The sequence below is a fragment of the Cebus imitator genome, unplaced genomic scaffold (assembly GCF_001604975.1).
Source record: "Cebus imitator isolate Cc_AM_T3 unplaced genomic scaffold, Cebus_imitator-1.0 Scaffold373, whole genome shotgun sequence".
Lineage (NCBI taxonomy): Eukaryota > Metazoa > Chordata > Mammalia > Primates > Cebidae > Cebus > Cebus imitator.
In genome coordinates this window covers 68,451-82,589 of record NW_016107688.1, presented here as the reverse complement: position 1 = coordinate 82,589, position 14,139 = coordinate 68,451, and the positions used below count along the sequence as shown (strand labels likewise).

General features: G+C 42.1%; 2 protein-coding genes across 9 annotated transcripts in view; one reads left to right on the top strand and one right to left on the bottom strand.

Annotated features, from left to right (window-relative positions):
* Positions 1 to 8,998: 8,998 nt before the first annotated feature.
* LOC108288420 lies at positions 8,999 to 9,625 on the bottom strand. Its single transcript, XM_017507348.2, has one exon. It carries the CDS (start codon positions 9,597 to 9,599, stop codon positions 9,228 to 9,230), a length of 372 nt encoding a protein of 123 aa, XP_017362837.1. The 5' UTR covers positions 9,600 to 9,625; the 3' UTR covers positions 8,999 to 9,227.
* Positions 9,442 to 14,139, top strand: part of LOC108288419 (aspartyl/asparaginyl beta-hydroxylase-like) — a 72,701-nt gene continuing 68,003 nt past the window's right edge. For 7 of the 8 annotated variants that reach the window (XM_017507346.2, XM_017507344.2, XM_017507340.2 and 4 more), the window contains exon 1: positions 9,442 to 10,055. In XM_017507346.2, the coding sequence (XP_017362835.1) occupies positions 9,935 to 10,055 (121 nt within the window). In that variant the 5' untranslated portion in view covers positions 9,442 to 9,934. Of the gene's footprint in view, positions 10,056 to 10,188; positions 10,497 to 14,139 lie in introns of those variants that run through there. The other variant, XM_017507342.2, reaches the window with a different exon arrangement.

Below are 14,139 nucleotides of genomic sequence, written 5' to 3'. Positions count from 1 at the left end.
AAGATAAATCTCTGACACTATGGTTAGGTCTATATGGCAAACTACCAAAATCTTAAAAGCCACAAGAATCACACATGCATGCACGCGCGCATGTGCACGCGCACGCACACATGTGCACGCGCACACACACACACACACACACTCACCATGCATTACCCTATTAGTAAATGAGCAAATGTCCAAACATTTTTCTAGTAGTGCACAGTTCTAAAAACAGGGTAAACAGAGTATGAATCCAAAGAAAGGAAGCACCAGCTTCAAAATGAAGCAGAGCCATAGTAGGTACATTTTCTGCTGGTTCCTGAGTAACCAACAAAGTTCCCTAAAGCGTGGTAGGAAGCAGCACTCCTCATTTTTCCAAAGCCTTCCAGATCACCCCTAAGTATGGAGAGAAGGAGATGGAGAAGAGAGAGGCCTTGGACCTCAAGATTCCCGAACATGGGGAGAGCTTGCCAGGGGTGACAGAGGTTGAGCTGGAGTGAAAGTGCCATGTCCTTGTGGCTCTGCCCCCTGTCCCTTTCGAAGGAACATACTGACAGTGGCAGTGGCCCCAAAGATGCACAGGTTAAAGCAAGAAACTCTGGAATCCTTCTTGACAGTTCTAACTATATTTGGACTTCTGAGGAGGATGAGCTGGCAATAAGGAAGCAAGAAAATGTAGAAGAAAGGCTAGGAAGAGTCAGGGACAGTAAGGGGAAGCCAACCGCCAGTCACTGCCACGGGATAATTACCTCATAAGGTGGGGAAATGTCACTTCCCTCTTTTGGTTACTGTTCTAGCTTTAGGCCATTCAGAAGAAGCAGCTGGAGAATATTTGGAACAGCCACAGAATCATGGCTTTGGAGACTGGTTATCTTTTCCATTCAGGGAATATTGCAGAGAAGGTATCACAAAGGTTCATTACATTACCCACTACTGACCCAAGGACCAACTGACTATGTGGAAGGCCCTGGAAGGCTGGGAGGAGAACAGAAAGAGTAACATAAAGTCGTCATGCTGGCTCCCTCTTGACTTCAGTAGGGAAGGCACCAGGTTCAAAGGCTGAAGAAGAGACCTGGAGCCAGCAAACAAGACATAGGCGTCATTGAGGGACTTAATGCAGGGGAGCCAGTGGCAGCATGCTGGGCAGGAGAACCACAACTGCTAATAAAAAGCAAGCAGTTCTCACTCATAGGCAGGTGTTGAACAATGGGAACACATGGACACAAGGAGGGGAGCACTACACACTGGGGTCTGTTGGAAGGAAATAGGGGAGGGACAATGGGGGGTGGGGAGTTGGCGGGGGAGGGCATGGGGAGAAATGCCAGATATAGGTGAGGGGGAGGAAGGCATAAAATCACACTGCCACATGTGTACCTATGCAACAATCTTGCATGTTCTTCAGATGTACCCCAAAACCTAAAATGCAATAATTAAAAAAAAAAAGAAGCAAGCAGTTGATATAGCCTTCTCACCCTCTCCCTAGTAACTTCTACTTGGCAACCTTCACTTAACCCAAGACAAAAGACCCCTATGCCCTCTACGGCCTGCCTTCCACAGAATGGCCTAGGGGTTTAGATGTTCCTCATGATAAGAAATGAATTTTCAGACTGGTCACTCCCAGATTCCTTAGTTTGGAACTCTGAACACACATTCTTTTTAGACCAGAGGGTCATTCTCAAGGTATGCATAAGTTATGTCATTGCTGTCAGGTACATATAGCAGTTCTCTCCTTAACTATCTTAAATTCTGATTACTACCTGTAGATGGTAGCAACTACAAAATCTCCTTCTCTGCTCCTGCTAGAATAACTGAGAAGAGGTATGCCCAGTCTGGACTGAGGGCCTCTGAGATGGTTGCTGTGCTTGCCTTGCAGAAAACAGTGGGTCAGAGAGAGATGAAATTTTGTCAGTACTACTTCCTTTGCAGGCCTTGGAATGTTGCCTATTGGTAATGTCACCCCACCCCCTACTTCCAATTGTAAATTCCTTTGGCCAGCATTTTTGGCTTGGTGCCTTATTTATTACAGAATTGTTATTCTGCAGGACCAGAGCCAGAGCAGGACAAATTTTTGCCAGTCATGCTGAACATGCCATCTTTTTAACCCAGCAACTTGCATTTTCCCTGGGAGTCCTAAGAGTGGGGACAGGAGGAAGGAGGATTTTCTGCTGATTGGTAGAGATTCTTCTCAAGAGCTACAGGACTCTTAATCTACCTTTTAGCCTCAACCAAAGAAAATGTTTTAATTCTGAGTCCACAGTATCTCCCAGGCCTTCACTGATGACAGGTCAGAGAAAAAGGGCTAGAGACCCACAGGCCACTCTGAAGTCTCTCCTTTCCTTTGTGCCCAACATGTGTGAAATGAAGTTTCCATTAAAGGCAGTTTGAAGGAGAAAAGCCATTAGAAAATAGCAGAAGGGACAAGGAGCAGAGGCATCCCACACACCTCTCCTTGATGCTTGGTGGCAAAGGATGATGAGGTGTGAGGAGCTCATAGTAATGCTTAGTGATGGCTGCTCCTCCCCTGCGACTGCCTGTGTTATGAGTCAGCCTGCATGGACAAGCAGGAATTAGACTTGAATAAGCATCATTCAGTGAGATTTGCTGTTCTTATGATTTGCTCTTTCTGAGTAGCAGAACCTTGATTGAGGACCTGACTTTTAAGTTGAATGAGTCCAGTTGGAGCTCTTTAATACTTGAAGTGATCCTTTAAGCTGAGACTTAACTTCCCTTTTTTTTTTTTAACGATTAGATGAAATATAAACTGACGGTGTACAACACCTTATGTGAAATTTACTAAGTTCTTATTGCTCATGCACACATGTCCAACCAACTACAAATATCATTGAGCATAATTCTGGCATTAGATCCAACTTCTCCTAACATGAAAATAGGACAAAAAAAAAAAAAAAAAAAAAAGAAAAAGAAAAAGACCCAGTGAAACTTAGCAGTTGGAAATAGAACAAATCTTTTTTTCTCTCTCCCTCCTAGTTTTATGTCATTTGCAGATATCTTCTGTTTCATACTGTTCTGATTTGAAGTCACATCAGTTTTGTGAGGCTATCATAATTGCAGAGATTAGGTAGCTTATCTGTTTAAAATTGGTCAGGTTTCATATTTTAAGTAGGTATTCACTAAGTGTAGTTTGCTATCTACTTCAAGTTACCATATTCCCTAACTGATTACTGCACAGATCTATACAATGTTCATTTTCTTCCTATGCTTGCTTTTTTATTTCTTACTTCAGCTATTCATGACTGTCCACATTTGTATGACGGCATAAATGATAAATGGGCTTTCTCTGCCCATTTTTAAGAAAATGATCCTTTTAGGTCGAGTACTACTTGTAAAAAAGTACTATTTGTTCCCCTTCCGTCAACAAGACATTGACTTCATATTTCCTCTTCTGTGCTACTGTCAAACATAACTCCTCACCTGCAGCTGCCCACTGTTTCTTACCAACCAAAACCACTGCAGTGCTCATCAAAACCACTGCAGCTTAGAGGCACTACAGGGCTGAAGGGCTAAACTAAGAGGGTGATGAGTGAAAAGTCTGGTGGCTCTCAGAGAGAGCACACCCCGGGCTGAGGAACAGCAAGCAGAAAAAGTCCAAGGTGAAAATGTTTACATAATTAGTCCACTCTAGACACTATCCTGCTTACCAGGGACATGGAGATGAGAATGTGAACAGTCCTCATGGTCTGTAGCCTGAACATAGTTTCCTTAATACTATTTGTAACTTAGTTTTTCTCACGTAAGCCCAAGTACTGTATTGAGCTGTTTATATTTTATTTCAATTTTCTCAAATTTGGAAAAGAGAATTAAAAAAACATCAGTCTCTTGGGAAACATCTAATCAGCCAAACCTTCTATACTTAGGTTTTTAGACAATTGCTTTTATATGCATACCTTTTGGTAGCTGCATTACTAAATTCTTTTGTATTGTCAGAAAAACTAAGTGAAGTATGTGTAGCTTAAAAAGTTGAAAAAACAGAAATTTGTATAATCCATGAGACAGCTACTTAGAAACATTTTTCACTAAATTTTACTCGATCAGTATGCTTTCTGGTGCTAGGAGAAGTTGCTTTAGTAAACATCCAGGATATCGGTGTATGTCTCTAACTCAGAGAGATTTGCCAAAAGAAAAATGGCTTTGGTATTACAGCAGTTTCACCAAGAACGGAAAAATATTCTGGAACCACTTGTCTACTTGCTGCAATATGTTGTGAAATAGTTTTTTGAAGTAATGGATATTGCACTTCTTAAAGTAAAGACATACTGCAGAATTTCAAATATATTAGCAGTGGTCTTTAGGTTAATAAAATCTTTGCAATGATACAGGGAGATCCTCTCTATTTTTTATGCTTGCAAGCTCTTTGGCAAAGTCTCCTAGGAATTTTTTTGTTTTTGGCATGGGCCTGGTAATATTTGTCATGTGGTTATGAAATTACAGAATAGATTCAAATCAAAATAATGACAGTGCATAAAGGGCTGAGTTAATACTAATTTTATGTAGTGTATGTGTGATAAGACTTTAGGTTGACTAATTGATCCAGTTTTACATATTGTAATAACACTATTCATTTTAAGGCAAATCTTTCTGATTTACATGTTTAGATTTGATGACATTGGAGGATTCTAGAAACTAGTTTCAGAATAATTTTCTTTAGATGAGGGACCTATTTCCAATGGAAGAGACTGGTTGTTTTCATGAAAGACAAAGAAATAATTACTTAGACACACACACACACACACACACACACACACACACGATCCTTGAAGCAAATACAGTTTAAGTAAAATTTTCTTGCAAACAATTGAATTCTTGAGATATCTCCATATTTTTTTCCCTTTCTCCTCTATTACTTTCTAACCACTCCAAAATCACATTAATATGTTCTTTATATACTATGGAATCGCCATGACTGTAATTGGTTGTTATTCTCTAATGTTTGGCCTTTTCTCCATGTTTAAGTTTCTTTCTGGGAATTAAATTTGAGACTTAAGAAGAGTCAGTTAATTCCATCATTTCCCTGTGCTAAAAAACTCAAGACTCGGCAATAGCCATTATTTAAATGTTATTTGTTAGAAAGGAACTTTGGCTCTAAGAGGTACCAATCTTGATAGGAAACTTAAAGAACCGAAATGAAAAAGGAAATGATAGATCATTTCACCATATCATAACACAACAATACTAACTCAAATCCATTTTTGGCTGGATTTAAAATCACTTCTGCTCATATAAATCTATTCTATTTATTTATGATGTAGATACTAGTCGGGCTTATTTTTTTCTAGGTAATATGAAGTCAAGCTATTTGGTAAAAATGAATTCATTTACATGCTGAGAAATGATCCATATGAGGATAATTGCTTTGAAAACACTGAGTGGGGAATGCCTTGAAAGTGCTCCTATAATTACAAATATCCTTTTATTGCAACAAATTTCACCAGTATAACATTAAAACATATAATTGAATCATGGCCAGTTGAAATTTATTGTTTTCCACTATGGCCAAATTTACCATGGCAAATGAAGATGAGGAAACATTCAGTTTCAGTTTGCAATAATGAAACTTCACATTAGGAAGACTGCATAAAAATGAGAGGCATTTTCTAGGAAGCAGGCTAAAGTGGAATTTTAAAAACGATTCTTTAGTAGGTATAAGTAAATTCAGAATAATTTGGAAGGAATTTGACTGGAGGTTGTAAAGGGTCATCAGGATGAGAAAAAAGAAAAAAAGAAAAAAAAAAAAACTAGGGCAAATGCTGTCCTCCAGTTCTCACTTGCAAATCCCAGTGAAGCCAATGGAAGGTTTATGGAAATAACTGAAAGACACATTTGGCCTAGTTCAAAAGCTCTACTAAATTAGTATTTTAATAAATTGTCCTAGATAAGTTTTGTCTTTATGGTCCTTTTAAAATTATTTCACCCACAGTTCTTCATAGTTTGCTTGAAAATTACAGAAAAGAAGAAAAGCTAACAAGGGACATTTGACTTCTTGTTTAAGTTAAAAGATACTAAAAGATACTTTGCCTCCCTCATTTCCCCAGCCCATGCTGAGAAAAGGGCCTTTGTAAAGAAATTCATGAATCCTATGCAAGATTTGTGTTTTTTATGCCCGTAATATGGGAAATATAGACAGATATAAAAGATATAGTTCTGATATTTAGCTTGGAGGAATTCAGTCTCTGAAATGAAACTGTGTCTAGAATTGATGGCTTCTGATTTAAGTTTTATTTTATAATACAGAGAGCATAGCTGTTGCCTTGCGATACAAGAAAGAGCTAGGTAGCCTCATATTTTCTGTGATTTATATTTACAAAAGCCTCTATTTTGGTCTGGTACACAGCAATGTACCTTGTCAGTGGTACCAGATTTAGTTTCTGGAATTGCAGGAGCAAAGCATCACTTAATAGTATTTTGGAGTCAGCTATGAAATAAACTTGATTTCCTTAAAGAGACAGGCTTCGATAATCACCTGTTTTTGGGTTTCAGATCTATCTTTGCAGGTAGAACCAAGGAGGCTTCCTGAAGACATCCATTAAGGGAAAAGGAAGCCAGGTGAGAGTTTTTCCACTCAAAACTATGTCTTATCCAGGAGGAATAATTTGGACTATAGATCCTGGAGCCAGTCCAACCAAGTTCACATCCCTGCTCTATCACTTCTAGCTCTGTGACTGTCCCAGCCACTCTAGTCATGGTTGAAAGGGTCCAACATACAGCTCAGGCTGTGGTTTCAGAGGGTGGAAGCCTCAGGCCTTGGCAGCTTCTATGTGGTGTTGAGCCTGCAGGTGAACAGAAGAACTGAGGTTTGGAAACCTCTGCCTAGATTTAAGAAGATGTATGGAGACACCTGGATGCTCAGGCGGAAGTTTGTTACAGGGGTGGGGCCCTCATCGAGAACCTCTGCTAGGGCAGTGTGGAAGGAAAATGTGAGGTCAGAGCCCCCACACAGAGTCCCTACTGGGGCAATGCCTATGAGAAGACTGCCACCGTCCTCCATACCCCAGGATAGTAGATCTACCGACAACCCGCACTGTGCACCTGGAAAAGCTGCAGACACTCAACGCCAGCCCTGTGAAAGCATCTGGGAAGGAGGCTGTACCCTGCAAAGCCCCAGGGGTGGAGCTTCCCAAGACCATGAGAATCCACCTTTTGCATCAGAGTGACCTGGATGTGAGACCTGGAGTCAAAGGAGATTATTTTGGAGCTTTAAAATTTGACTGCACCACTGGATTTCAAACTTGCATGGGCCCTGTACCCCCTTTGCTTTGGCCAATTTCTCCCATTGGGAATGGCTATTTTTACCCAATATCTGTACTTTCATTGTATCTAGGAAGTAACTAGCTTGTTTTTGATTTTACAGGCTCATAGACAGAAGAGACTTCCCTTGTCTCAGATGAGACTTTGGATTGTGGACTTTTGGGTTAATGCTGAAATGAGTTAAGACTTTGGGGGACTGTTGGGAAAGCATGATTGGTTTTGAAATGTGAGGACATGAGATGTAGAGGGACTAGGGCAGAATGATATGGTTTGGCTGTGACACCACACCCAAATTTCAACATCGAATTATATCTCCTAGAATTCTCATGTGTTTTGGGAGGGACCCAGTGGGAAGTAATTGAATCATAGTGGCCGGTCTTTCCTATGCTCTTCTCATGATAATGAATTAAGTCTCACTAGATCTGATGAGTTTATCCGGGGCTTCGGCTCTTACTTCCTAATTTTCTCTTGCCGCTTCTATGTAAGAAGTGCCTTTTACCTCCTGCTATGATTCTGAGGTCTCCCTAGCCGTGTTGAACTGTAAGTCCAATTAAACCTCTTTTTCTTCCCAGTCTCAGTTTGTCTTTATCTGCAGAGTGAAAATGGACTGATACAGTAACCTTACTTTGTTTTATCACTCTGAGCTCCTGGTACCTAATTTCTTAAATAATGGCTATGACTACAGGGCTTTGTGAGAATTTAAAAGTATCTTGGGGTGCTAGAGCATTGTGTTTTGAAGCTAAGCTCTCATTTTTATTTTATATTAAGCACCATCATTCAGATTTGTTTCTTAATCCAGTTCCCCACCCCTTCCATTGAGATAATATAGATGCTTGTAAGGGAACCCTGAATGGGAGAAAGGATATGTGGAGGCAGAAATAGATGCCACAAAATAAAAGCTGAGAGAGCGACTTCAGTAAAAACTCTGTGAGCCTTCTCCTCCCACCGTCTCTTGATAACAGTCTAATCCTATTTGACAAGACGTAAGGAAAGGCATTCTCTTTATTCTGCAACACGACCCTTTTGGTGGCTTCTGTGGATCATCAAAGCAGGGTCAGGCAGCAAAGAACCATCCATAGCTGAAAAGGCATGGGGCCAGGGGAGGCCGGGGTGCTACCGAAAGTGGGGGTGGGTGGGTTTGTGGGGCTGCAGAAGAGGAACGAATACAGATGCCACATTTCAACTGTTCTCTCTCGTTCCTGAGTACTCCAGAGACATTCCCAGGGGTTGCTACGAAACATGATCAAGAGTTGAGGTTTCAGCAATTGACAGAAATGTACAAATCGCTAAGCATTTCTTGCTTGTCTGTTACATACCGGGCATGGTGTTAGCAACAGTAACACAAAGCTGATAAAGAGGTAACTCTGCCCAGCGCAGAATCGCACTCCTGTAATCCCAGCACTTTGGGAGGCCGAGACTGGTGGATTACGAGGTCAACAGATGGAGACCATCCTGGCCAACATGGTGAAACCCTGTCTCTACTAAAAATACAAAAATTAGCTGTGCGTGGTGGCGTGTGCCTGTAGTCCTAAGTACTCAGGAGGCTTAGGCAGGAGAATCGCTTGAACCTGGGAGGTGGAGGTTGCAGTGAGCCAAGATTGTGCCACTGCCCTCCAATCTGGTGACAGAGCAAGACTGCCTCAAAAGGAAAAAAAAAAAAAAAAAAAAAAAAAAAAAAAAAAAAATGACGTCGCTGACCTCAAGTCCTTGTCAGGTTCAACCACATACCAAGACATTTTTAATACCCTGTTAGGAATCTGAGGCAGCACAGGCCTAGGCGTTAGCAAAGCGGGCAGATTTCAGATAGAGGGTGCCATCCAGGATAAGAAAATGAACTTTTGTTGTGTCGTATTTGCATTTTCATTCCTTAACTAAGAGTCTCTGAAAATAGTGATGGCGCAAACGAAGTAAATTCCTGCTTTAGCACCAAATGGATTAATTTACCATGGTTTAAGCATTGAACTAGTCCTAATATCACCATTTCAGAAACGTCTATTAGTATTAATCAGGGTAAAAAACAGGGATCGCTTTCGCAAGAAGCGAGATTGCACGCCTTCCTTTCCAAGTACAGGGAAAGGCGACAAAATCCCCAGTGAAAAGCCCAGAGGCGGCGCACTCAGCTCCGGGGCGGCCCACGTGTCCGCCCACCCCGCACCGCGCCCAGGCCCATCCCCATCGAGCAGAGTCCGCCAACGCTCGCGAGAGCCCTCTCGGCTTCCACGTTTGCCACGTTCCAAAGGACGGGGGACAGACTGGAAAGCCGAAAGAGGCTTGCTCTTATAGGCAGCTGCGTCGCGGCCGAACGGCCCCAAGTGTGCAGGGGCGGGGAGCGCGGCAAGGTACTGCCGCCTCATAGGGGCCCTTGCGATTGGCTCCCAGGCGCCGTCACTCAGCCTTCCGGGGGCGGGGCGAGGCCGGGAAGGGGCGTGGCCGTCAGGCGGCGAGCCGCGCGCTCTCGCCCCGGGAGGGAGTCACAGGTTCGCACACGCGAGGCGGGGCGCGCGCAGCCGGCACGCGGGTGAAAGTCCTCCCAGGCGCTGCAGGCGGTGCCGAGGCACAGGCTTTGCTGCAGGAGTAGCGGCCCGCACTCGCTCTAGCGCCCGCCGCGGTCAGCGGCTCCCGTGTCGCGAGTGTCCACCCGCGCACTGAGGAAGCCCACCAGCCCTCGCCAGCCTTGGCGGAGCGCGCTATGGCCCCGCGTAAGAATGCCAAGGGCAGCGGCAACAGCAGCAGCAGCGGCGGCGGCTCCGGCAGCGGTAGCACGAGCGCGGGCAGCAGCGGGGGCAGCAGCAGCCCCGGGTCCAGGAGAGGTCAGAGGCCCTGCGGGGCGGGGTTCCGGGGCCGCGCCTCGGGGTGGGGACCCTGGTGGCGCGGCGGGCGCTGCGGCTGCATCACCCCAGGTCCCACCGCGCGCCTCCTCCATCCTCCGCGTCCCTCCTCCTTTCGGCGCGTGGGGCGGAGGCCGCACTCGGCGGGCCTGGCGGGAGGGCGAGGGGCCGGGAGGACCCGGGTCCGCGCCCTCGGGATGGTGGTCTCGGGGAGCCCCTTCTCGGCGGTTCCTTCACCGGCAGGGCGCTGCCGAGACAGAGGTTGCTGAGAGACTGTCTCTTGGCTTTCCGTGGAATGGAACATGGGACTAAGAGAACGATTTATCCTTTGCCTTGCATGTTTTGGGGAGTTGAAAATGAGCCAAAGTCAGGAAAAGTGAGTTCCTGCCTAACCAGGGGCGTTTCAGAGCAACTCAAAAGGAGGTGAAAGTGGGGCCCCTGGGGGCGTGGGGGAGGGAGTTGGGAGTGATTTGAATGCTCATGGAAATTATTTTTAATATTTTTGTTTGTATGTAGCTTTCTTAATATGCATTACAGTTGCCTTTAAAATATCTCAGAATGTCATGAAATACTGAACAAACGTCTCTATTTTTACCACTTTTACTTAAAAGAAAAATCGATTGGATGTTCACCTTTCTCCTAGTCCATGTGCATACACAGCAGAGAGAGATTTTTAAATCTGTTTCGTCTCATATTTCAGCGGTTCTTCATTTATACTTCCCTTAACTCATTTAGGATATTGAAACTGCAGCACACATGTGTTTTGAATGTGAGCTGGAAACTTCACTTGAAATGATCTAGAGTCTTTGTTTGTTAAGATCTACAGATCATGCGTTCATAATATACCAAGAAAATGAATCAGAGAGCTATGGTCAAAGAAGTATTTTCTTCATAGCACTTGTCACCATCTGAACTTGTCTTATTGCTTTCATGTGTGTGGTCTTTGGCTCGTTCTCTTCGTATCCACAGCTCCACGTTCCTGCCCCGTAATAGGTGCTCAACGAATATTTGAATAGTGAGTGAATGAATAAATTTAAATGGGGAAAGTAGTGCATTAAATCCATTGCACAAAGTTGCATTCTAAGGACTAGTATTTGTATTCTAAATGTAAAGAGGTACACACAGTTTGAAGTTCAGTGCAAACATTAAGTCACCTTTGACATAAGTAAAAGCTTGTGTTCCTTTTTCATTTGTTATTAAACGTCACTTACTTAAACCTGCAGAGGGATAGATTAATTTCCTCAGCTGACTGAGGCTAGCTTTTTAACATTCCTAAATGAGAAGAACCTGTTGTGCCTCTTAGGGCACTAAGCAGAGAAAGCTGATGAACAAGACTTTAATGTTAGTTGTTTTCAAAAGGTTTTTGTAGCTATTTACCAGTGAAGCGTATCTTCGTTCCATTTTATCTTTATGAGTAGAGGACTGATTGCATCTGAGGAAGTCATTTTATATGGCTTCTTATTGGTGAGAACTAGAATTGGGAAATGTGTGTCACGTTTCTATCCCTACCCAGTAAATATTTGAAGCATGTTAATAGGCAAGAGATAGGTTTAGCAAATGTAATAACTTCTCCTGACTTTCATACTCAGGTATTTTAGAGCAAACTGTCCATATTTGAGGATCTACAGCGTTTTAAGCGTTTTACACATTGATTGCATAATAGTCATGAAACAGACTTAGTATGTAAAAGAATATGTAAAAGGGAGGAATGCCTGTGTTACAAAATCAAACAAAATTTGATATTGGAGCCCTGCATGTTACGTAATGAGTATTTTTCCAAAGCTGTCCCCCCTCCCTCTTCCCCCTCCCCAGTAAATATTGAGTTTTGACTGTCTGCCAGGTAGAAGGCACTGGAGATGAAACCAGGATTCTTTCCATCATCCTAAACAGTTAAATTGTGGTGTCGTGTAAAGTAGGCTGTACTTGGAAGATAAAGCCGGCTTTTTTTTAATGCTGTGTTTACCACCTGGTCATTAAGGTATGGACATTGTGCAAACCCTTCCCTTCTACTGGGAAAATCAGACTTTTTAGCAATGGCATTACTGTGAGAACCGTTTAGTTTCTGGCTTAAGTCACACAGATGAGGAAATTAATGCACAGAAAAGTTGTCAAGTTCATTGAAGGTTGTTTAGTTCATGGAAACTCGACTAATTCCTTGAAGACCAAGACTAAGAACTTAGGTTTTCTGTTACTCATTCATTTTGCCATGCTACTTGAATTTTATGTTCTCTAATATGTAAATGGATTTGAACTAGATTATCAAGTTTTCTTCTGGCTGTCTCCATGAGTACTACACTTCATTATTGGAGAAAACTATGCTTTTGTCCTATCACCAATTTCATTTCCCTTGACAAAAATTGTATTTGAATCAGTATTTGAAAATTTGAGTAGTATATGGGTTCAAATAGTACATTTTTCGAGATGTCTTGCATTGAGAGTCAGAAGATGATGGCCTTGGTCACATTAAACATTATTTCTTAAGTTTGGGAGTAAAAGTATGGGGGAAAATGGGCCCAGTCATTTGAAACATGCATTTTAGGGAAAAGGTGATTTATTTACTTATTTTTCTGGCCAGACTTCATCTCGCTGGTCATTTTCCTGTAAAGTGGTATTTGGAAGCTGGAATTTGGGGAATTTATATCACACAGATTTTTAAAGCAGGTGTCTGCTTTTTATTTTCTTCAGCTTAGGCTGAAAAATGATAAAATGTTTTTCTACAGAGTTCAATTTTACTTTTTTTTTTCAGTTTTAGTCTTTCTAATATAAAAGAAACGTGAATAAACTAGACTTCTTAGCTTTAATTTGCATATAGAACTGGACTTGCATGGCCAGTTGGGGCCAGGAGAAGCCTTTTTCAAATTTATTGATTTAAAAATATTTTATCAAAGAAGGACCATGGTGTCCTTTTGGGCCTATTTTGTAGACACTGGTATGTGTCATGTTTTCTGTTCGTTTGTTTGTTTAGCTTTTCTCTTTTGAGTATCACTACCTCCCTCTTATCTCCTAGCGGCTTTCCATCTCCCTGTTTATTTTGTCTGGATGTCGTGACACATTGCTTTTTACCACTAGGTGTCACTATAGAACATTTCCCCCCTTTAATTTGAAGCTTCGGGTTGTGTAACAGCAGTTTTTAATTATTATTTTTTAATCCATCTGTACATACTCAAAACTATTGATAGATAAGCACTTAAAAACTCTTAGCTACTTCTTAACTGTCTCAGGGTCTCTCAGTTAAGATTGAGCAACCTTTTGGTTTAGGCTTAATTAGTATTAAAGATATTTGTGTACTACCTGTAAAACATTAACAGCTTCATTTGATGGATATTTGTGATTTAGAAACACTTCTGAGTTTAATTTAGCTTTTTTCTCCTACTTTCAGTGTCTCTAAGATTACTAAGTAATTGAGGGATACAATACACTGCTGATTGCATTGTGGAGCTTTTGAATGAAGAGGCCCTAGCAAAATTTTCTTTCTTTAGCCAAAGACCATCAGAGCCAATTGCTTAATCCTCCGTTAGTCATCCTAAGATGGAAAGATAGGAAGACCATAATTCTTCCACTGCAAGAACCGTCAACTATTTTGTGTTTGTTTCAAGAGCATTTTGTCCACCCTGACCAGATGAGATGAAACCAAGCATTAAATAATGCTCCGAGGGAGTTTATGAACACATTTACCAGAGACCAGTTAACCTTTGGCGGCCTGTGGAAGTAGAAGTTTTATATTTTGGACTATATTTTAGTCTTGCTTTAAAATCATCTGTCTCATAGAGATTCTTAGAAAATGAATGTATGACATTTTCATTTTCAGCCAGTTATCAACAGAGAAACTTGGGTAAAGTCTCATAAGGTCTGTCCATCTTGTTGTTGGTTAATATCAGATATTTAGCACCTGAGCTCTCCGGTTCCAATAGAAAAACCCTTTTCTCCAGAAAGATAGTGCAGTTTGGTAGAATCTGATGACCTGGATTGTATCCATGTAAAAACCAGAATTAAGAATCACTAAAGCCGGGCGCGGTGGCTCAAGCCTGTAATCCCAGCACTTTGGGAGGCCGAGGCGGGTGGATCA